The 22200-nt window shown below is 41.1% G+C and overlaps 5 protein-coding genes across 6 annotated transcripts in view; 3 read left to right on the plus strand and 2 right to left on the minus strand.

The window, feature by feature from the left end:
- The window catches only part of LOC108899010 (poly(ADP-ribose) glycohydrolase), a 41884-nt gene extending 38998 nt beyond the window's left edge, over window positions 1-2886 (minus strand). Inside the window, exons 1-6 of one of the 2 annotated variants that reach the window (XM_018699201.2) lie at window positions 2387-2886; window positions 2203-2291; window positions 1332-2092; window positions 681-803; window positions 241-327; window positions 3-77 (exon numbers count right to left, since the gene is read on the minus strand). In XM_018699201.2, the coding sequence (XP_018554717.1) occupies window positions 3-77; window positions 241-327; window positions 681-803; window positions 1332-1871 (825 nt within the window). In that variant the 5' untranslated portion in view covers window positions 1872-2092; window positions 2203-2291; window positions 2387-2886. Of the gene's footprint in view, window positions 1-2; window positions 78-240; window positions 328-680; window positions 804-1331; window positions 2093-2202; window positions 2292-2386 lie in introns of those variants that run through there. The other variant, XM_018699204.2, reaches the window with a different exon arrangement.
- Window positions 2887-3186: 300 nt separating this feature from the next.
- On the plus strand, window positions 3187-10258 carry LOC108899009 (disintegrin and metalloproteinase domain-containing protein 9-like). Its single transcript, XM_018699200.2, is given in 23 exon segments — window positions 3187-3384; window positions 3644-3744; window positions 3834-3910; window positions 4006-4018; window positions 4020-4085; window positions 4183-4259; window positions 4854-5046; window positions 5150-5212; window positions 5407-5478; window positions 5589-5758; window positions 5860-5950; window positions 6418-6548; window positions 6813-6984; window positions 7185-7274; window positions 7408-7603; window positions 7753-7864; window positions 7954-8134; window positions 8317-8403; window positions 8490-8595; window positions 9026-9155; window positions 9281-9377; window positions 9584-9621; window positions 9753-10258. Coding segments are annotated over 23 exon segments (2457 nt in total). The 5' UTR covers window positions 3187-3317; the 3' UTR covers window positions 9880-10258.
- A 142-nt stretch (window positions 10259-10400) lies between these two features.
- LOC108899017 (L-seryl-tRNA(Sec) kinase) lies at window positions 10401-12721 on the plus strand. Its single transcript, XM_018699213.2, has 6 exons — window positions 10401-10729; window positions 11048-11312; window positions 11649-11847; window positions 11946-12021; window positions 12116-12209; window positions 12304-12721. Exons 1-6 carry the CDS (start codon window positions 10511-10513, stop codon window positions 12519-12521), a joined length of 1071 nt encoding a protein of 356 aa, XP_018554729.1. The 5' UTR covers window positions 10401-10510; the 3' UTR covers window positions 12522-12721.
- On the minus strand, window positions 12671-16238 carry LOC108899016 (zinc finger protein Pegasus). Its single transcript, XM_018699212.2, is given in 5 exon segments — window positions 12671-14562; window positions 14564-14865; window positions 15444-15632; window positions 15721-15876; window positions 16087-16238. Coding segments are annotated over 4 exon segments (1260 nt in total). The 5' UTR covers window positions 15857-15876; window positions 16087-16238; the 3' UTR covers window positions 12671-13929.
- Window positions 16239-16316: 78 nt separating this feature from the next.
- Window positions 16317-20173, plus strand: acadsb (acyl-CoA dehydrogenase short/branched chain). The gene is made up of 11 exons (XM_018699211.2): window positions 16317-16537; window positions 16830-16992; window positions 17070-17170; window positions 17271-17477; window positions 17660-17830; window positions 17924-18049; window positions 18137-18229; window positions 18338-18427; window positions 18545-18682; window positions 18873-18972; window positions 19474-20173. Exons 1-11 carry the CDS (start codon window positions 16505-16507, stop codon window positions 19548-19550), a joined length of 1299 nt encoding a protein of 432 aa, XP_018554727.1. The 5' UTR covers window positions 16317-16504; the 3' UTR covers window positions 19551-20173.
- Window positions 20174-22200: the final 2027 nt, after the last annotated feature.

Consider the following 22200-nt stretch of genomic DNA (forward strand, 5'->3'; position numbering starts at 1 on the left):
ACCTTAGTACAGTACAAATGTATAGCTGTGAAGTCCCATTTCCTGGCATATGAGGCACTGTATTTCAATACTGCATCCTGTAACAAACAAATTCACTAATTATATGACTAGTAAAATGAGTCTTCTTAACAATCAAACAAATTCAGAGAGACCTCAGTGTGCCTCACAGTCTGTGGGCTCATGCTGCCATCTTGTGGTACCATCTGGTAACAACTATAGAGACACAGATATGAAACTTGCCTTCAAATCAAGTGGACTTGTAAATTTCTTGCTCAAAGTTTCCTTGATCAACTCCCATCGGCTCTTATTCTGCAGTTCTCGTGTTTCCTGTGAAAGCACAAGTTCTGTTGTTAAGTCTCTGCAGGGTAAATTCAGGCCAGCTTTAAACATACAAAGAATGATAATGCTGTGTTGTTTCATTTACAACAAGTAAAACAATTCTATACCACAATTTTGCTCCCAAACAACTATTACACAGAGTGATATTTTGACACTTTCAAACAACACTCAGTACAATTAAATATCACTGTACTCCTTCTGTCAACCTCATTAATAGACAGAATATGCCTTCAGTCAGGCACATGATGTGACTGCATGTTAAATATGTGATCTATGTGCCTATATAACATGACTACTAATTGTTCTTATACTGTCAGATCTACAAACACTTAAAACATTACCTCATCTTCTACGGGAAACAGGTTACTACCAGAACAGGGCATCTTGACATGGACGTCGTCCCAGGTATCCCTAAACTTAGCAGGATATGGAACAGGTACTTTACCATTCTGGAGAAGGTCTGTCTGTCAATGTGAGTTGGTGAAAAAAATGATATTAATACGTGCAATGTCTGTGTGCAAACCAAAAGTTGTACTGACAATTACATGCACATTTGAGAGGAATTCAAAGAATACTCATCGTGTTAAAAATTACATTGCTGTATGGTAACACTTTGGTTTTGCAGCCTTACAAATTATTCTTAAAGCTGTTATGAAAGATATCTTCTTATTGCACAACCTATTGCTGCAATATGCTGCAGGAGAGATGGTATGTTACATTGCTCAGTAACATTAACTTTTCCTTTTTCTGGTTTTAAGTTGATAAAATACTGAATTCAAATGTGATAAAATGCCACTGTACACCAACCTCAAACATATTAATATTTAAAAGGCACTAGTGACCAATTAAAGAATTTAACTACACTTACTGATAGAATGTTCCTGTAGCCATTTAATTAAGATTCTGATTATGAATGAAAGTTCTGTGTGTTTCTATGACACAACAATCTTGAGTGCTGTGGATAGTATAAAAAAAGAAAGAAATGCACAAACCCTTATCATCACAGTGTGCTGGCCAGGAACATTCTTCAGTGGAGGAAGCAGCCCACCACATTCAGGCATTCTCTTAAGCTCACTGATGGGAGTCCCCAGCCATCTGACTTTAGGCTTGGCATCAGCAGATGTAGTTTCCTTGTCTGCATCTTCTCTATCTGGAGACTTATCTGGCCTGTGCCGTCTCACAGGCAGACATGGTGATGAAGTCCCTGAAAAGAAATCTGTTATTTTGGTATTGTGTTTGACAGAGTCCTCTAGGCTTCTTGGGCATGTTTCCATTTCTTGTTCTTCTAATTCACCACCACTGTGGGACAATGTTTGCATAAGCCCGCTCCCTGCAGAATTCTTGGAAGCTGGTGACACTGGATTATCTTCCTCCAGGTCCTGTGGTGTCAAGGGTTGGGTTTCTTCATCTGTGTCAGAGACTGTAGGTTTTTCAGCATTTTGGCAGTCCATAGATTGAGCTGAGGTGCTCTGAGAGCCACCCTCATCTACAATTTCAACATCATCTTGGGTTTTAGCACGCTTCGCCTGCATTTGGGTTTCTTCTGGGCTTTACTAACCACTGATCAAGAGTATTTCTATTTTTTAACTTCTGTTGCTGTCTGACACCGATTCTCTGAGAAACGTTTGACTTCACACGTCGCAAACCGCCTGCTTCAGTCTTTGGCTGAATATCTGTCTTCATCTCTGTGTTGTTTTGCTCTTTTCTTCATCTGCTGTCTCATTATCTTTGCTCTTACTGCATAAAGATGGGCCTGAAAAGTAAAAGAAAAACACTGTTTTACAAAGAGAGGAGACACTAAGATAAAGCCAGTAACTTGCCTGACATATAATCTGCCAGTTAAGTATTATCTAACCAAATTACCTCGGCAAGAAGATGAAGGTGACGTTGGGGCATTGGTTCCAACTCTAAATCTCTTTGCTAAAGGTTCAAAGTCTGTCAGTTCAGTCATTCTGGATAAAAGGAGAAAGCAACACGAGACAAGCATTTTTAGACAGAGATGCGTCCTAGCAGTTTAAGCATGAAATAAAACTGCATGTATACTCACAATACAACTTGGACTGACACCACTAGTGAGGTGTTTGTCCAGACTTGTCTGCTGGGCAGTCCTTTCTTCAATGATTGAGCCAATTTTAGAATATAATGTGCAGCCATACATGATTCAATTAATTAAAGCCCATACCAATGATTTAGTCAGGTTCTAATTTGTCCGAGTTGTTAAATGCTCACAGATTACGCAGTTTTAACTATTAAGCGTTAGCGAAATGGTGTTCTGTATTTTATAATTACTTAAAACGACGGTTAGCTTATTAGCTTACATGCTAACTAGCTTTGGACTACACCAGGTTGTTAAAACAACCGAAATACAACCTGGTTCAGGATAGCGCTTGAGCAGGTATTGTGTAGCGTGACAACTTTCTACCAGAAAGAGCTTTAGAGCACACTAAAAGAGAATTTGTTTATCGTTAGTAAATGTTCAAACGCACAGTTCTACTTTTAGCTGTTACTAGACTGCTAAAATTCAACTGTGCCGCTGCTCAGTACTTCCGTGACGCAAGTGACGTAATAACTACTAAAATCACGCGATATCTCTAAAGGTCTCCTCGGCGTTTATTTACAGCAAATATTATGTTTGGCGGTGTTAAAAACGCTTACATTTTGGTTCAGAGATCATCAAAACAAAGCTCGATTTTACTAAGTATTTACTGTGTCTTTACATGAACAATGTATTCAGTCACCCAGTATCCGTGAGTTATCCGGTAAGTGTGTAGGAAATCTATTCACAAATATTTGCACTCTCGCCAATCTACCCCTGCATTCGAGGCTTCCTTCCTGCTAGGTAGCTCATCTGTCCTAAGCCACACCCATTTTCAAGTCGCACCTGACCAGCAGAAAGGAGGGGGAGCACCTTGAATTCATTAACTGTAGACGTACCTTAGGTCTAATGGGGACATAATGTGCAGATTTTAAACGGCATTATGGTCAGAAAATACATCTTATTCGTCAGTTTCTTGCTTTGTTACATTAATGGGATTGACAACAAAGGTGAGGATTTGGGTTACGTTGTGTAGTCCTTCGATGGAGCCGGGGAAAAAGAGCTTGCTGTTCTTCTTTGCGCACGATTCCTCATGAAATGGAATAGTAACTCCAAAGAAAGACGACTATTGATTGAATTGATGAATTGAATTTTGTGTGTGTGTGGATTATTAGTACTCTTGTCCTGAGAATAATTAACTACTGAATAAGTTCTCAATTTTCTATTGTCAGAGGGTGAATAAGTTCTCAGTTTTGCTGTTTCTTCCAGACATTTTCAATGGGCCTACATCAAAACTTTCCAAATACTCCATTGTAAATCCTCAGGTGATTCACAGAAGGACAAGGAGTGTCAACAACCAGTCAAAAGAGGTTGGTAATAGCTCTTATTTACTGATCTTTTTAACTGATATATTTTAATATGATGGCATTAAGAATGCTTTCTTTTTGAACCATTTCAGAAATATGAAGAGGAGGCAATATCGTATGCACTCAGCATAAACAACACAAAGCATCTCCTTCATCTAAAAACTAACAGGTATGCACAGAGTTAGTTCACACTGACATTTCTGTAAGTCCTTGTTTCAGATCAAATATTCCTCATGTTTTTTTTTTTTTTTCTCTTCTTGGCAGAGACTTTTTACACCGAAAACTTTGTTCAATATTCACACAATGCCAGCGGCAACCACAGCTCATCATATCCAAAACAACGTGTAAGTCAACACTCACCTCACACATTCCGGTTTATAAGGCTGTTTTGAACATCAACCATTAACCCATTTTTTAAAACTTTCTTTTACCTTCTCCCAGGTGCACTGCTATTACCATGGAGAGGTGGAGGGATATGAGAATTCATTGGTGGCACTCAGCACTTGCTATGGCCTCAGGTTGTTTTAACTTCCTCCTTTGAGCGATAAATGGAGCTAAAGCTTGGCTTTGCTCAGTCATCAGTCATACCCTAACCCTTGCAGTGGAACCACGTCATGATTTTATGATCGTATTGAGTTATCCTTTCACAATATTTTATTGTTCAAATTAACGATTTGGGGCAACAGAATCTTTTTATTGAAGTTTCGGGCTTCAGTAAAGAGTCTTTGAACAGTTTTGTCCATTGTAATGCATAGTGCAGTTCATTACCTTGAACATCAGATTGATTTACATGATTTTGGATACATTTGCCATACAATTAAAAACTGTTGAATGAATATTGGGAAATTCTCATTTAGATATGATGCTGATTTTACCTATGTTACCAAGTAACACATTAAAGTTGTGGTAAAACTTTCCATCACCTCATTTTTTTCCCACATATTACCCTGCTACTGTTTAAAGGTTCTTTAAAGTAAAACTTAACCAAATCGATCTGTGTATTTCTGTTCCTCAAGTACATTATGCTATGCAGTGTCACAATATGGGATTGTAGCACCACACCCTGGCCTGGCATTTATCTGGTTTGTCTGCTATGCACAACTTCTCTGTAGGGGTGTGATCATCTTTGGAAATGAGACTTATGGAATTGAGCCTTTACCACAGTCTCCCAACAATGAACACGTTCTGTACCTATTGAAGGACAGTCAGCCTGAGCCTGCGACGTGTGGGGTTGTCAGCGAGGCTGCATCAGAGCAAAGCTACAAGCCCTTTGAGCCTGGCCAATCGCTTACTTCACTGCTGCGGGTTCGGATACTCCACCACTTATATTTACACGTTTTAAGATGGACAGTGGCTGACGGTTTTTGAGTGACTGCTTATCCTTATTTCCTGTTTGTTCTTTCAATAGAGGAAGCGCAATTTACCAGAAACCAGTTATGTGGAGTTGGTGCTGGTTGTCGATAATCTCAGGGTGGGTATGAATCTGTACTCACTGAGTCATCAGCCTCCAATTAGCCAACAGGGAATGTGTCAGTGTTTTTATCCCACAGATGTTGCTGTGCTTTTCCCATGCTGTGAATTATGTCCCTAAAAGTATTAATCAGTCTATTTATCTAACTATATACCTGAAATGATCTTTTATTATTGTGTTAACTGTATTTACAGTATAATTTTAAGAAAAGAAATGATACGGCGGTACAAGAAGAGATGGTGGAAATGGCTAATCTACTGGACGGGGTGAGATTTTAAATTGAAATTGTGACAAACTTTAATACATTCTAATGTTTTTGTGCTAGTGCTAAGCTAAGCCTTAAAATCATCTGTTGTTATTTTCTGTTTTATTCCAGTTTTTCAAATCGCTGAATATCCGTGTCGTGCTAGTGGGCCTGGAGGTTTTTAAGGACAGTAATCCTTTTAGTGTGGATGGCTCTGCAGGAGAAGTGTTGGTGAGGTTTGTTAAGTGGAGGAAAGACACTCTGATACCGAAGATCAAGCATGACATTGGCCAGCTCATTGTGTAAGTCATGCCTGTTCTCTGACTCTTTTTGAGTAATATAACACCATCAGATGACAATGAGTCAAATTTGTGACTTATCTCTTGGTCTTCTTGTTTCTCAGGGGTCAGCCCGGGGCCTACGGAGGAGGTGTGATAGGTATGGCCTTCGTGGGCACCGTCTGCTCCGTAGCAACCTCTGGAGGAATCAACGTGGTTAGTTCAACATCCTTTTAACTTCTAACACCAGCTGACACTCTGATGCTTTGGCAGCTAAGCTTTTTTGTAGAAACTGATACTGTCTGCATTATTCATGGGAAGTTCTATAAGTGCAGCTCATTCTCAGAGGCTTTGAATAACACAGGAGTAAAACCGGTTAGACTTGAACACAGTCTTACAATGCTCCACGATGAGGCATCTTTATTTGGATTATTGGATTCTTCAGATTCCTTTGCCATGTGCTGCCTGACATTGTTTTTTTAAAATTCTCTTTATAGTCACATTGGAAGGAAAAATAACTTCCTGATCAACTAAAAATTATTACACCTTAAATCAAATAAAATACATTTTCTTAAATAAGCAAAATGCTGTTTTTATAATAATATTGATTAATAACTCCACATATTTAGGTGTCTAAACTAATGAGGATTATAGCACTGAATATAATTGGTGTGTTCTCACAGTATAGCAACGACAGGCTGCCTTCTGTCTCCGCTGTTGTGGCACATGAGATGGGTCATAACCTGGGCATGAATCACGACGATAAACGCTGCACATGCGATGGAAAAAGCTGCATCATGGGAGGGGCTGCAGGGTAAAACATCTTCCATAAAATATTAACATGAAATTTAAAAAGCAGTAGTTAAAATCCTAGAGTAGCTATATACAGTACATAGCATATTCTGCTTGTGTATAATGTAGCCTCTTTCAGAGGTAGTTCACATAGGTACAGTTGCATATACACTCAGTCCATTTATCAAGTGGTTATAAGTGGTGGAACATATGATCTGATTGTTTTATAATGTGAGGCCCGTCCAAATTGACTTTTTCATTAATGGCTCATCCTGTTACCCTGTAGCGGTTCCGCCACTTTCAGCAGCTGCAGTGCGGAAGACTTTGAGAAGCTGATCCTCCGTGGAGGAGGCGTGTGTCTGAGAAACCAGCCCCTCCCGTCAGATGTGGTTGGTACTGCTGAATGTGGCAATGGCCGACTGGACAAAGGAGAGCAGTGTGACTGTGGCAAACCAGAGGTAGCGCACTGCTTCCCAAATAAACTTGAGAAGTTACAGAACTGAGTACTTCATCTTGTCATGTGTTATGTGTGTTATTTTGCAATACTGCATGAGTATACACGAGATAAATCAAGAACCTTTTGGTGCAACACGAGTGCATTTTCTGTCTTTGTATTGTGGTGATAAGCATAATTTTGCTCTGTTTCCATTTCATACAGGTATGCAACAATAAGTGCTGTGATCCTGCCACCTGTAAATTTGCTAGTGGGGCCTCCTGCGCTCAGGGTGCCTGCTGTGACAACTGTCAGGTCAGGACATGAGGCTGCAATTATATAGCTTAGGACTGCACTGAATACTGGCATTAAATCGTACTTGGGAAAACATCCTTTGCACTTGTAAGAAAAAGTTTCTGTTGTTGTGTGTGATGGGCTTTCATTTTAGATCAGAGTAGCTGGAACGCAGTGCAGAGAGTCTTTCAACACCTGTGATCTTCCTGAATACTGTGATGGCCAGAGCGCGTTCTGTCCCAGGGACTTCTACGTCATGGACGGCTTACCTTGCCTAAACAATGCTGCATACTGCTATGAGGGCAGATGTCAGACATATGATTACCAGTGCAAACACCTCTTTGCACCAGGTACATTCAACATTGACAGCTGAAACAGTAGCTGATATGGATAGTCCAGTCTGGAATGCATCAGCTGAAAGTCTACCAGCAAGCAAGATACTAGTTCAGTTCTCTTCCCATTGATATTTTATCTTGGCTTTTATTTCTCTCTTGGGCAGATCCAGCAAAAAAGGCAGCAGATATCTGTTTTCAACATGCAAATACTAAGGGAAACCTATTTGGAAACTGTGGCATTACCAGTAGAGGAGACTACATCAAATGTTCTGTAGCGTAAGTACTCAATCATTTATTCCATCCATAATTTTTAGCTCATTAGCAGCATTGAGAACTGAATGATTTCTCTTATATCTTCCCCGCAGAGACGCCATGTGTGGAAAGGTGCAGTGTACCAACGTGGACGTCAACCACCCTCCTGACGGTGCCCACGTCAGCATCCAAATAGTCAATGGGTCAAGTTGTGTCAATGCAGACTTCAACCTTGGCACAGATGTGCTGGATCCTGCCTACGTCAACCCTGGCAGCCCTTGCGGTAAAGGAAAGGTAAGCAAACTTTAAAGGCCGGGAACTACGGTAAGAAGTATACACACCAAGAAGAAGGAATGTGACCAGGAAATTATGTGATTTGACGTGTTCCAGGACGGTGTTTCCATTCTGAAAGTAAAAAAGTTGACACTTGGTGACTCATCTTGTTTGCATTAATAACTGGTAAGTCTTCTCTTCAGGCCTGCCTGGATTTTAAGTGTGTGAATGCCTCTGCTCTGCTGCCGAACTTGGACTGTGATGCCCAAACCACCTGCAACAGCAGAGGGGTAAAACAGCATTTTCATTACTTGCTTTAATCAGTTACCAGCTGCTAATAACAAGTCTGACTTAGCTGTAATAATGATTTCCTCAGGTATGTAATGACCAAGGGCACTGTCACTGTGACAACGGGTGGGCCCCACCCAACTGTGACACCTCTGGGCGAGGCGGCAGCATTGACAGCGGTCCTGCTCAGATAGGTGGGTTTAAATTGATTCTAACAAGTTCCCACTGCATCACTAGTTACACAGTAAGTTTATACAATATTGTGTGGCCTGGAATCATCCTGTATCAAGGCTTCATAATGCTCATATATAAATCATCTGCTGCTGGCGTGACTGTGGTGGGAGTGGTTCCTTTTTACATCTGTTGCCAATGTTTATAATAATGATGGATCAGAAACCACAAGCATTGTTTTCATTCACTGTTAAGCGTCTTTTCAGGCTGGTTTGCCTCTCAGCCAAGAGCATGATAAACTAGAGCGAGCCATATGATTTGGTTGATATGCTACCACTAGTGATCTATATTGTAAGTCTGAATTAGGAGGAAGGAATACATGTTGACAGTTTTGGGGAATTAATACAGTTACATATCCTGTTCCTAATTCTGATCTGATCGTGTCCGCCTCAGACTACTCCCTCAGGAACGGCCTGTTGATCTTCTTCCTGTTGGTGGTTCCTGTCCTGGTCATTGTCATTCTGGTGCTCCTCTACATCTTCAGGAGAGATTCCCTGGACCTCTGCCTGAAGCGCCACCGCAAGTAAACATCAACACACCTTAAAAATATGCTGATAGATATTTTGATAAAGACTGCAGTTGCAGTGTTTTATAATTTGAAGGAGGGTTAATTGCTTTTCATAACTTCCTTATTTTTTGCTGTTGCAGGTCACATAATACAAGAAACGGAAATGCAAATGTACAGTCAGACAGAAATGTTCAGAGTGCCACAACCCAGCCACAATCACAGACTCCTCCTGATAGGGTAAATATTTGTTGTCTTTCTTGATTGTTGCTGAAGGGAAGGCAGGTTCATGTTCATTTTTTCAAACTGGAAAACCTGGTTTTCATAATCTGAAAATCTGGTCACATTAAATTAAATAGGTAAATCAAAAACAAGAGGTACAAGGTTTCATTTTAGTATGACACTGACATAAATTGGTTGGGTTTTTTTTTTCCTTCTAATTATAGCCTGGAAATCTACCAGCTGACTCGACTCCAGTTTCTGGGTATGAACTGTTTTGACTTTCTGTTTTTCACTTAGTGATTATTGCCCTCACACATACACAGGGATCATATCTTTCAGTCTACAATCAAACCTGTGTAACTGGTTGAACTGAATTTCTGCATAACCTGTCAGTTTCAGGTATGGAGAGCTGGATTACTGGAACATGGAACAAAGTGTTGCCCCTGCACAGCCTCCAGCTCCTCCCAGGCAGGGCCCCGGGGTGCCCAGACCAATCCCACCCAAGCAGCCAGACATTTGAATCCCCTTTTGTACTAAATATTTCCAATTGTATTGTTAATGTATGAGTTTACTGCATCTTAACACTGTATGAAGAGATTATTTTAAAACACTGTGATGATAATGGACTCTCTGTAACTTGTTGCCAGCACCTTTACTAGGTCAATTGTAGTAATGTGGTGGTGGATGAGGCTGGTAAATGTGTAAATATTTATTTGAATATTCTCTATGTGTTTATTAGATTAATGTTTATCACTCATTGCAAATATGTGCACAAGAACTGTAATATATATATATATATATATATATTGTATTTCTATGATGGTTTTTCCCCAAAGTATTTTAAAGATTTTGTGAATTTTTGTGAATGTTAATTGTAATTAAAAAAATGTATCAGGTAATTTGGCAGAAATAAGCATGAAGCCATAGACTGTATATAAATAAATACATGAAACAAGAAAATGCATTGTACTGACAGGCCATGTCAAGACATACCTTGCGTCACTTTTTGGGGCGTTTATTCTGAAAGGATCATGGCCGGAAGTCACATGTTTTCCTCCTGTTTCGGTGGCGGAAGTCAGCTGTCAGTGCAACTACGCATGGCTACGACACAGTGTAAAAAGTCCAGTTTAAAACCGGCTCTCTGGTAGCGCATGGCAGCAGAAGAGGACGCAGGTGTCAGTCGGGCTCCGGCCTGTCTGTGTGTCCTCTGCGGGCTGCCTGCCGCTGGTAAGTCCACCCTGGTCCGCACGGTCATCAGCGCCGCCCCGCAGCAGGGATGGAGAGCCACTGTGGTGCCGTACGATGACCTGATCCCCGAGCATGCCTTTCAGACCAGAGCGGTGGAGGAGGGTGTCAAACTGCAAGAAATGGTAAAGACAACTGAGCTAAATTGGGAGCTTTTTACAGCGAGTGCAGGATCCATATTAGTCCATAATCTAGAAACCAGCCTTAATTAATGTAAGACTTGTAGTAGAGCATAATGTAACTTTTCCTACAACAGTAATCAGAAATTCTAAACTAAGTTATAAATGCAAATGTTGCATAGGTTTCCATAGAATTACTGTATTAAATGTTGTATAATATCAGAAAAAAAGCAGATAGTCGATAATCAAAACAAATGTGATAATCAGTGATGTTTTAAGTTGTATGATGGAGAGTGCCAAGTTTTTTGTTATTTTCCTTTCTAGCACACTGAATGGAAGTTACACAGACAGGCAGTGTTGCAGTGCATCGAGCAGTTCTTGAAGGAACCTCAAGTGTTGGCAGATGTACCAAGCAGCAGCAACAGCTGTCAGATCAACACCGCTGCATGGGAACAATGCATCCGCGCTCTGCTGCAGCCTGAGGCTTTGGACCACTCTCACGCTGACCAGGCACCACTTCTCTTTCTACTGGATGACAACTTCTACTACCCAAGCATGAGATATGAAGTGTACCAACTTGCAAGAAAGTGTATGGCACATGCCACTAACTTGAATGTTTATGAGAGACTGTACACATAGTTTTGCATGTTTTAGCTCCTGCAAGCACCTGAATGCAGCACAGAATATTGGTGCATTTAAAGGCAGTTATATGTTTACTATGATGAATTAGTGATTCCAAGCAAGTTTCATGAGTAAATATGTGTTAGTGTCCTGGAAAAAACCTGATGCTGGTGGCTGCATGAAATCAGTGTATAACTGGTGGTATGTGATGAAAATTTATCATGTTCTTAAATATACAAAGCCACCATTATGCAGTTGAAATATTGTCCCTTTGGTTGAATTAATTTGTCAGTTGTCTTTGCAGATTCTCTTGGGTTCTGTCAGGTGTATCTACACTGTGATTTGGAGTCCTGCATCAGCAGAAACCAGAACAGGTCTGAACCCATTCCCACCGAGGTGATATTGGAGATGGTGAAGCGCCTGGAGGCTCCAAATCCACAGAACTCATGGGAGACGAAAAGCATTTTGCTAAACACTACAGACAATTTGTCCAAATGTGACATGTAAGGCAGCAGAATCAGCAGTTCACTTTTCACTTAAGTACATTAAACTGGTATCAATTGGTTACCTCTGTTTCTCCTCCTGTATGGCTTGTCTTCAGCCAGAGGGTGATGGAGTTGATCTCCTCTGCGCTGAGCAACCCGCTGAGACCTGTAGAGGACAACACTGAACAAAAGGTGTGTCAGAATTCACCCCCATTCCCCTCTTTAATCTAAATATGTAGCTGCAGAAGTGGAGAATTTAGCTGCCTTGTCATCTCATACCGTGCAGGAAGCTGACCGCCTGAAATGCGCTACCAGCGTGGTTCACCAGGCTGACCAGGCCTGTCGACGCCTGATCTCTGAAGCCATGAAGACTGCCAGAGGTCAGTTCACAAATTGATCAACATTACACATCTGACATCTTACTCTGCCCTTTTGTAGCCCTGCATAATGATATTTTTGTCACCTTAACGTCAGGAAATCAAGTGCCCTCCGAACACATGAGGTCTTTGGCCACACAGCTGAACGATTCCAAGGCAACATTCCTTCACAACCTGCGGAAACAGCTGCTTCAGGAAACGTCCTTAACACAAGAAGAGAACATTGATGTGGAACGTGTGGTGAAAAGAGCAGTGGATGTTTTTGACCACGAGAAAAAGGAAATCATGTTGAGAATCATAAATGACCATAAATGACTTTTTTCCACAAAGCTAGATTTAATTGCTATTAAGTCACAAGTGAATGTTATGTAATTTGTTTTTATGTCACTGTAATATGCAGGTCACTTGCTCCTCAGTTTGTGGAACACTGTGGCACTAAGTGAAACAAACTCGTGAAAAATATGTCTATCTTTTCATTATTTTATTTAGAAATAAAAACTTTTTTAAAGCCCAAACTTTCCTCAAAATCCACTTCAAACTCAAAATAAGCAACTGTGTAGTAGACAAGTACATGGTTTCTGCAAGTATGGTATAAAATGTTGATCAGCTAACATTTTACCTGTCTGTCAGGATACATGTGATATACTTAAGATTAAAGAGCCCAGTAATCTCAAAATTCCCATCTTCTGTCCATGATAAGATAATCGCATACAAACGAGTAAACCAAATGAAATTTACTTTGGACCAAGATTTCTACAAAATCAAAAACTACTACTAGAAGTAAAAAAGTAACATTACTTCACATTACATCTTAGGAGTCACAGGGTTACCCTGGATCTTAACAGTGCCTCAACATCAGCTACTACACAAATAAGAAGTGGCTACAGTGAAATCTGATTTTGTACCACAAAATTACTCAACACACTTTATAAATATTTGTAGAAAAGGGGTTCAAGGGTATAATTTTTTTTTTTCAAACAAGGGAAAAACAATATCTAAAATATTGATTTGGTTGGACACCTTCTACAGTCTATGGAGTGAGGTATAAATACATATCTGAACAGCAAGCAGGATTATAATGAGTCCAGCTGGACACAAATTTCAGTTTTGTACAGAAAATGAGCCAATTAGGTGGTCAGTCTCTCCCACTTCAGTTTCTCACAGCAAATGTGCCCAGCTAATTTAATGGAGATGGAAACTTTGGTGTATAATTAGCCTCACAACCAAATATACAGACGGTGGACAAAATGACATTTGTTTTGAAGTTTAATAGCCCTGCAGTGGATACCGAGCTGGTGAAGGCCTGAAATGTTCATTTTTAAATACTGTTAATTAGTCTTTTATTTTAAATGTCTCATATATAGCTGCCTATGTAAGAGCTGAGTGAAAGCATGGTGACCCATTGTCAAGTCCCCAAATCACAATGTTATTCCAAACATTGGAGGCTGTACTAGCATAGAATGACAGTGGTCAGAGGGATTTAGCTAACACTGACTGTAAGATGCTAACTATTCTGTGCTGCAAGTGGTTTGTCTATTCAAATGTGAAAAGCTCAAAGCTGAGAGCAACGTGGAACCGAGCTGGGGGACTGCGTAGAACTGCAGTGAGGCAAAAATATAGCGCAGTTAATGAGTGTAAGGTAGATAGTACACTGTACATAACAAAAATAAAAATCAGTGTCACCATGTTTACATGCTGTACAAGTGCGGCATGTTGCAAGGAATCACTTTTTATGTTGGCCACGGGCAAAATGGCACGCAAAGTCGTATTTGTCTATGCACATGTGTCCACAGATGTTGCACTGGAAAGGATGTTCATAGCCATGACAGCCCATGTGAATGGTGTAGAGGATATTGTCGGAAAAGTGAATATCACAGTGCTGGCATTTATGTAACTGCTGCTGGTCCGGTGCAGTCAGGCTAGGACCGGGCGTGCTCGGCTGGCTGTTGTTGTTAACGCTCGCAGTAAGAGCATTCATGTTGTTCTCAAAACCGAGGCAGGCAGCAGGACTGCAGCTCCTGTGGCCTGAGGTGGGAGATTCTTTCGTGGGTGGTGACGTCTGCACTCCGTTTGAACACACTGCAACCTGTTCACTAGACACCTGGTGTATGAGGATGGGCTTCTCGTCTTTTAAGGACTCCGTTTCTGGGGATGCGGGAGTCTGAGACTCAGGGTGAAGGTCAGCCAATTGGCCAGCAAGTGTAGACAGCTGGTCCAGTGGGTTATTAAACGTCAAACCATTAGCACCCCTGTTGCGACTGTCATTCTCATCCACCTTGGGAGGGTTCTTATACTCACTGCTGTTCAAATGGTGATGGATCTTGTGAGACAAGTCACTCAGATAATCCTGACTTTGGCATCACCATGGAGGGAGGGCTGAAATTGATGAGCAGCCGCCGGCCGAAGCCCAGCGAGCCCGTCCTCTTCTGCAAGGCGCTCAACATCCTTTTGTTGGTGAAAGGAGAGCGAACGACCCTTGTGGGCAGAAGCTTGTGGCGGCGGCGGCGGTGGTGTGACAGGTTGCTGCGGTCGCTGCAGCGGAAGGCACAGAGGTCGCACTTGTACGGCTTCTCTCCCGTGTGTGAGCGCATGTGGGCTTCCAAGTGGCGTTCGTACGCAGAGGCAAATGGGCATAGCTGGCAGCGGTGAGGCTTTTCTCCTGGGTAACATTTAGGAGAAGAAATAATTGCAGTTAGTTGATATTAAATGATTTACAGTGAAATAGTAAACAGCAATTAGGGCACAAAGTAAAATGTAGTATGTGTGCTGCACAAAGAATTACACATAGTGGGGCTAGATACAAAAAAGGGACTGCTACAAGTTCTTGTTCCAATATTTAATCTTTAATTGCCTAGCTAATTAACTGAAATCTAACTTAAACTGTCAGTTCAGCAGACAGAATCACTCTGACATAAATATGACTATTGATGATGGATGGATTAAAATAGTTGCTGGTAAACATCGGTATCATAAGAGCTCTAGTCTACACCTTACATGAGAGAACTTAAATGTTGCTGTGGCTGACATATACAGTAAAAGTAGTGGTATCTGACTGGGAACATTTCCAATGACAAAAAGGCAATTTTACAAGTAAGAAATGCCTTTATGACCCCCACCCTGAGAGCCACTGGTGTAACAGCTTCTCAGCATTGTGTCTTGATTATCTGCAGTCTCTCTCTACTGTTGGTTTTTTGGCATAGTGTTGCCTTAGTGAATGAATGCAGTGGAAACACTGACCTGTGTGGATGCGGATGTGCTCTATTAAGCGAGCCATGCCCTTGTTGGCATAGCTACAGTAGCTGCACTTGTACTTCCCATCGCAAGTCCTCTCCAAGCCATCCATCTGAACGTCTGACCCGTCTTCCATTGACAGGCTCACCTCCACAGACGGTGGGTCCAGACCATTCTGCTCACTCCTGAGTGCAGCTAAAAACAAACACACCATGACTTTAACATTTTACTCTATTCTCATTAAAGAAATAGTGCTCTGTTATTTATTGTTCTTAATTCCCACCGGCTTGAAACGGCTCCGCTGACTCTTTCTCCCCACAAACAGAGCCTGAGATCATGTTTACATGCTGGGTTTGCTGTGTCAGGTATTCTTGAAATTCCTTCACAAAATCCACAGGCTCGGTCTTTATCTCTTCCATTTCTTTCTTCTGTGCTAAACCTGAAAATATCCAGAGGACATGAGTCGAAGGTCAGACATGTAACAACTCTGCTCTCACATTTGACAGCTCATAACCCAACAGTAGCTAACGCCGCTAGCTACCCATAAAGCACGTTAGCTCATTAATGTTAACAACAGTGCTAACGCTATGTGCTAATGTTAGCCAACACCGATAATTTGACACCATATTTACCCCAGTTCACATCTTACCTTTCAGTGACTGAACAACATCGCCAAACAGAGAGAAATGTAAAAATCGGAACCTGGGAATAAATTATTATCGGCTACAACCGTTACCAAGTGAATGCCTGACTGCTTCCGTTTTTCCTCTGGCAAGCCTGTTTTCCGTGTGTACACAAAACGCATCTGTTGCCTTCGGGTACCTTCTAAAACATATGATGACCAATACGCACATTAAAAGCGACTCTCGCAGCAGTGGTACATTTTTCCTATGTACCTTGTTTACTTTTGTTCAATCATGCCATGCCTGACAATTTGAATTTATTTTGTACTCGCGCAACAGTTTATCATTATTATTGTATACCATTATTACACAACCACAGCATTCCAGTGTGTGGCTCGTACAAGAGGTACTTGAAAGCAGCATATAAACATTTCGTAACGAAGCATGGCTGCCCCGTTGGTCAGGATTTTCTCTAAGGTGAGACTGGCTGTTATGGTCATATTTATTTACATTTGCACTGATTTTAACACAATTTCCAGTATTTACGTATTTTATTTTTGAATTGCTTAACCTGGCTGGCTCTTGCGTACGTGACGTTATTAGCTAACAGGCGGCTAACACTAGCAAACAAACGAACTTGGTTTATCACAAACTAAACAGTGTCAGCTCACTCCACAGATGAACGATTAATATATTTACTTATACCATTGGTGATGAATGATGACAGTCTAATATTCTTGTCACAACTCGGTCTCTGCCCTGTTTTTAGTCTTGCAGACAGATCTCCCGACCATGGGGGGCATGCCAGGCTGGCTGGAGGAGCAGGTCCACCAGATCTGCCCCAGATGTGGCCTCAGACCAGGCGGCTGGGATGGTCTCCTTTCCTCCCCTTCAGACATATTCAGAGGAGGAGAGCATGATGAGGGAAGCAGGTGAGATGGGGGTCAGCTGGTCACAGCTGGAAACACAAATTCCTAAAACACTAAACATCTGTCTTGTTGTCTGACAGTGAAAAAGTATGCACAAGAGCGCATCGCTCCACTTGTGTCAAAGATGGATGAAAATTCTGCAATGGACGAGGAAGTGATCAAGTCTCTTTTTGAGCAGGGTGTATGTAATCCATTTAACTGAATTAACAGATGTGTCATTGCATTTAAGTCATTGCCTGTCTTTGTCATTCAGTCCATTCAATGATATTGAATTTTCACAGCTCATGGGCATTGAGATCGACCCAGAATACGGTGGCACTGGCTCTTCATTCTTTTCCTCCATTCTGGTCATTGAGGAGCTGGCAAAGGTGGATCCCTCCGTGGCGGTGCTCTGTGACATCCAGAACACACTGATCAACACACTGTTTTCCAAACTGGGTAACCCAGCTCAGAAAGAACAGTACCTCACCCGACTGTCAACAGACATGGTGAGTGAGTTGACATTAAATTAAATGGCGCTTCCTCAATGTAATCAGAAGATGAAGGCAGCTATGACCACAAATAGTTGAACGATTGTTATAGATCACATGACTGACTCTGCCTATTCTTCACCACATTTCTCAGAGTGTTTTTCTCACACTTCCTTATGTGTCTGTGTCATGTCTCCCAGATTGGAAGCTTCTGCCTCTCTGAAGCAGAGTCGGGGAGTGATGCCTTCTCTCTGAAGACACGCGCTGAAAAACACAAGGACTATTACATCATCAACGGATCCAAGATGTGGATCAGTAACGCAGAGCATGCAGGTGTATTCCTGGTGATGGCCAACGTGGACCCCTCTGCTGTCAGTAACTGTCCTATCGTGTTACCTGTTGTCAGCCAAAAATGATGCACAAATGCACAAATGGTAACATCAGATTTTACTTGTGATTGACAGGGATACAGAGGAATCACCTGTTTCATTGTGGACCGGGACACTGAGGGGCTCGAGATTTGCAAAAAGGAGAACAAGCTCGGCCTTCGTGCATCCTCCACCTGCCCGTTAAACTTTGACAATGTCAAGGTACTATCAAACACATTGTACTGCACCACAGTGATGTGAAGCAAATGCAGACATTGACCTTTCCTAACTTTCTGCTCTCCACCATAGGTACCAGAGAAGAACATCTTGGGACAGATCGGACATGGGTATAAGTATGCCATCGGAATGTTGAATGAGGGCCGCATTGGGATTGCCAGTCAGGTAAACCATGTGATGTGTGAGACATGAGACATGTTCTTTGCTTGCTCAAGATAACCACATGTGAAATGGAAATTTTGTTTGTGCTAACTTGCCCTCTGTGTATTTCAGATGCTCGGACTGGCACAGGGTTGCTTTGACCACACCATTCCTTACACCAGACAGAGGATACAGTTCGGAAAACGCATCTTTGACTTCCAGGTCAATATCTCCATTCTTTTACATAACATGTTTGTAATAATTCACATTATTCTGGTGACCAGTGTATTGTTAATTGAGTACTTACTGTATATTGTTATGTCACTCTTTGTATTCCAGGGTCTGCAGCACCAAATTGCCCACGTAGCAACACAGATTGAAGCTGCCCGGCTGCTGACGTACAACGCTGCTCGTCTGAAGGAAGCTGGGAGACCTTTCATTAAGGAAGCCTGCATGGCTAAATACTTCACTGCAGAGGTAAGCTTCCGGATTCACTAACTACAGCTCAATCTGTATTATCTTTAAGGATTGTTTCCTTGTTGTGGCACTTAGTTGTTTAATCAGTTGTACATCATTCTCCTGGTCTTATTTGTGTTGCTGAATCTTGATTACTCTCTTCATAAATAAGTGTATATCTATATTATCTGTTATGTTTTCTCTTCCTTAGGTTGCTACTCTAACCACATCTAAGTGCATTGAATGGATGGGAGGAGTGGGCTTCACCAAGGACTATCCCATAGAGAAATACTACAGAGATTGTAAAATTGGTGAGCATGACTGCACCACTAGGCAAATATTAATTTGTGTTTGCACACTGTTTGTGAAATAGTTGTTTAGATAAGACGTGATCCAGCTAACAGTGACTAAAGCTACAATGTGGAAAGGGCACAACCCGTGAGAGCTGCAGGAAGGTCGGGTGTAGCTGTTGGATTGTGATTGGACCAGAGTGGGGCGGAGAGAGAGGTGCATGATAGCAGCGGCTGTAATCGGACTCTGCAGGAATTCCCCTCTCAGAGTGTCATTATGCCAACACGCAGCCAAGGAAACTGCCAGGGCAAAATGTCACTTTTCCTTTCATCACCTCCATTTTGGCTCTGTGGTTCTCCAGCTGGAGCACCAGCAGACCGAGGCCACATAATAAGCCCCCTTGTCTGCTGATAGTGAAAGCAGCAGATTTGTGTACTGAGCAGGAGGGGAATTTGACATAATTGACCTTGTTTTATACAGTATGACTTTATTCTAATGCTTTGTTTGGTCTTCGTGTGCAGGTACCATTTATGAGGGCACTACAAATATTCAGCTGAGCAGTATGGCCAAGTTCATTGATAAGGAGTACGACCACTGAAGCCATCTGACCGGAGCCTGATAGATTGCACTCTGCTGTGTTACACTCCAATTTTTTTTTTCCTCAAATGACTGTGGTGGGATTAATGCAGCAGCAGTACATTGCTGCTTTCATGTTTCTAGAGTTTTGTTCCAATTTCAACTTGTACACTTGTAAAGTAGTTCCCGCTACTGATGTAGTTACTGATGTAGTTACAGTTCTCCAGCTTTGGGAGATGTTCTGGTGTAATTTTTTTTCCCATTGGCTTTCTGTCACTTTTTAGTTGAAGAATAAGACAGTGTTTTTCATATGTAGATCTCTGTCTTTTCCCTTTTGGCCTTATTTGTTATCTTCTGCTTATTGAGATATAGTGATGAATCAGAATAAGTCAAATGAGTCAGAATAACATCCAGCCATTTTCCTTGAATGTATTCAGGGCATTCAGATCACCCCTACGACTGAGATCAGTAACTTAATATGTGTGTGTTTTTTTTCCCAGGATACTCTAAAACAGATGGATATATTGCTCTATAAATACTGTACAGTACAGAAAGCGATATCACATCATATCAATAAATTACATGTAAAGACTGATCTGTCAATAACTAACAAAATCAATAAATGTTAAGTATGCTGTGGTACAATCATTGCCTGTTTGCAGATTAATACCAAGTTCTGTCACTAGATGGGAGCATTCTCCAGAGTGTCAACCACTCTCTTGAGCTGAGGCGGCTCCACACTGAAAGAGCAGTCAATTACCGTGTCTTATAACAGCCTGTCACCTCTAATGATATTTTATGTCAATTTAATTATGCCAGTGCTTCAGATGAAAAGAGCCTGCCTTGCATAATTGCCTCACTGATAATTCTTCAGGTGAGATTGATTACATCTCTGTGGCGTACATGCTGTGGAAAATGAGGTCTGTTGCTCTACACTAAACAGTCAAGCTGTGTCTAAATATACAGACACCCTAACAGCTATTACCCATGACCCCTTATAATAAAATGTATATGCTACTTTCAAGGTATCTTAACAAGACAGCCATCAATTACTGACAGTATTTAACCATATATATTAACAGGGATGGAAAGTCTCATTCATAATTGCTGCAATGGGAGAAATTGGCAGTATTTTGAACATGCTTAGATTCCCATGAAGTTAAATAACATAACAGTTTATTTATACACTAATCATACAAGATTGCAACCCTTTTCATTACACTAATTAAAGTGTGCTTTAACAGGGAAGTAACAAAACTCCCTTTTTCTTTGGTGGCCCAAAACCCTGGTATCAAATGATATACTGAGAGGAAAAAGTAAACTAATCTGTAAAAGAAAAACACGCAAATATATAAAGAAACATTATTTTGACAAAGCATTCTCTACTCTCCTCACATTTTATTGATCATCCCACTTACTATGGAAAAATGAAATGTCAAGCTTTACTCTGTTTTCTGTCATGGAAGAGAATCACCTAAGATTTATCACTGAGATTATGAGATTAAATTAAAAGATATTCAATGTCATCTGTTGACACTTGGTTAAAGAGCAGTTTTTGAGTGTCTGAGGATCCTTTTCATATATGAAATTAGATTCCTGTCTTTGTGGAAATCCTGAGTTACGTGTACGTCTCTAAGACAGAATGATTTATATTATATTTCATGACCATGATATCCTGTAAAAGAAGCCTAACTATTTGTATTTCAGTGGGCATAAGAAGAATAATTTGGTCCTGGGTTTCCACCCAGGGAACGAAAACTCTGGTATGAGTAGAGCCTATCTATTATGTGTGATGTAATTAGATATAAACCTCTCTACTGGATAATCTGAGGATAATGTTGGTGCTTTTGCATCACTTTGAAGTGAGCATAACAGTGGACAGACATATTATTTCATAGCTAATTAATAAGATCAGCTCAATGTTTGCCCAGAAATTTCCAAAAGCACTTAAACGACAAAACTGAAAAGGGGGAAACACAGTCCTGCGTTTGCATCACTGACTGAGTGTTCTCCGTTTTCCCCTCTGATCCACTCTGACTTGTTCTGTCTATTGAGCGAGCCCCTGTTTAATGAACATAATCTGATGAAAACCCAGCTATCTGCTTTTCACTCTGAATTGGCAAACGCAGCTCAACTGGCCTCTTTCTCCGCCCCCATCTTTAACACAGCTATGAGACCTCTAATTATGCAGGGATTCAAGTAGCTTTTCACAAAACACAGTGTTGTCCTTTAGAGCGTGGAGAGCGCTCCACGAGCTAAAAGGACAGGCTGCATGTTTGTAGGTTGAGCAAATTCAATTTGTTTGATTAGTTCCCCGCATCTGCTTCAAGTTTGGTTTAACTGGTGAATCTTAAATGCACCCCAATGAGTTTTCCTGTACATTTGCATCATTTTTGGCCGTATATAAATATGTATGAGACACCTTTTCACCTCAAACCTCACCCCACCAGCCTGGAGTGACAGCCATTATTTCTTTGTGTTTGATTTTGGGGGTTTTTATCAGTGACAGATTTGTGTAGTGATGCAAAGCACACCGCAGAGGCCAGTTGTTAGATTCATGAGGTCCAGGTCCATCATATCTCTGCAGTATACACTCTCTGTCTTTAATTTTACTGTGCTCTTCAGTCTCAGCCTGAAAGCAGAAACAAATGCAAATCTTCTAATAATGATCA

The sequence above is a fragment of the Lates calcarifer genome, linkage group LG23, assembly GCF_001640805.2.
Source record: "Lates calcarifer isolate ASB-BC8 linkage group LG23, TLL_Latcal_v3, whole genome shotgun sequence".
Taxonomy (NCBI): domain Eukaryota; kingdom Metazoa; phylum Chordata; class Actinopteri; family Centropomidae; genus Lates; species Lates calcarifer.

Excerpts from the sequence above, each read along its gene's own strand:
- LOC108899017 (XM_018699213.2), top strand. The coding sequence starts at position 10,511 with ATGGCAGCAGAAGAGGACGCAGGTGTCAGTCGGGCTCCGGCCTGTCTG. Across the intron at positions 11,313-11,648 it reads GTACCAACTTGCAAGAAAGT|ATTCTCTTGGGTTCTGTCAG; the intron begins GTATGGCACATG and ends TTGTCTTTGCAG. Across the intron at positions 11,848-11,945 it reads AATTTGTCCAAATGTGACAT|CCAGAGGGTGATGGAGTTGA; the intron begins GTAAGGCAGCAG and ends GCTTGTCTTCAG.
- acadsb (XM_018699211.2), top strand. The coding sequence starts at position 16,505 with ATGGCTGCCCCGTTGGTCAGGATTTTCTCTAAG. Across the intron at positions 17,831-17,923 it reads CCAACGTGGACCCCTCTGCT|GGATACAGAGGAATCACCTG; the intron begins GTCAGTAACTGT and ends TGTGATTGACAG. Across the intron at positions 18,683-18,872 it reads CTAAATACTTCACTGCAGAG|GTTGCTACTCTAACCACATC; the intron begins GTAAGCTTCCGG and ends TCTCTTCCTTAG.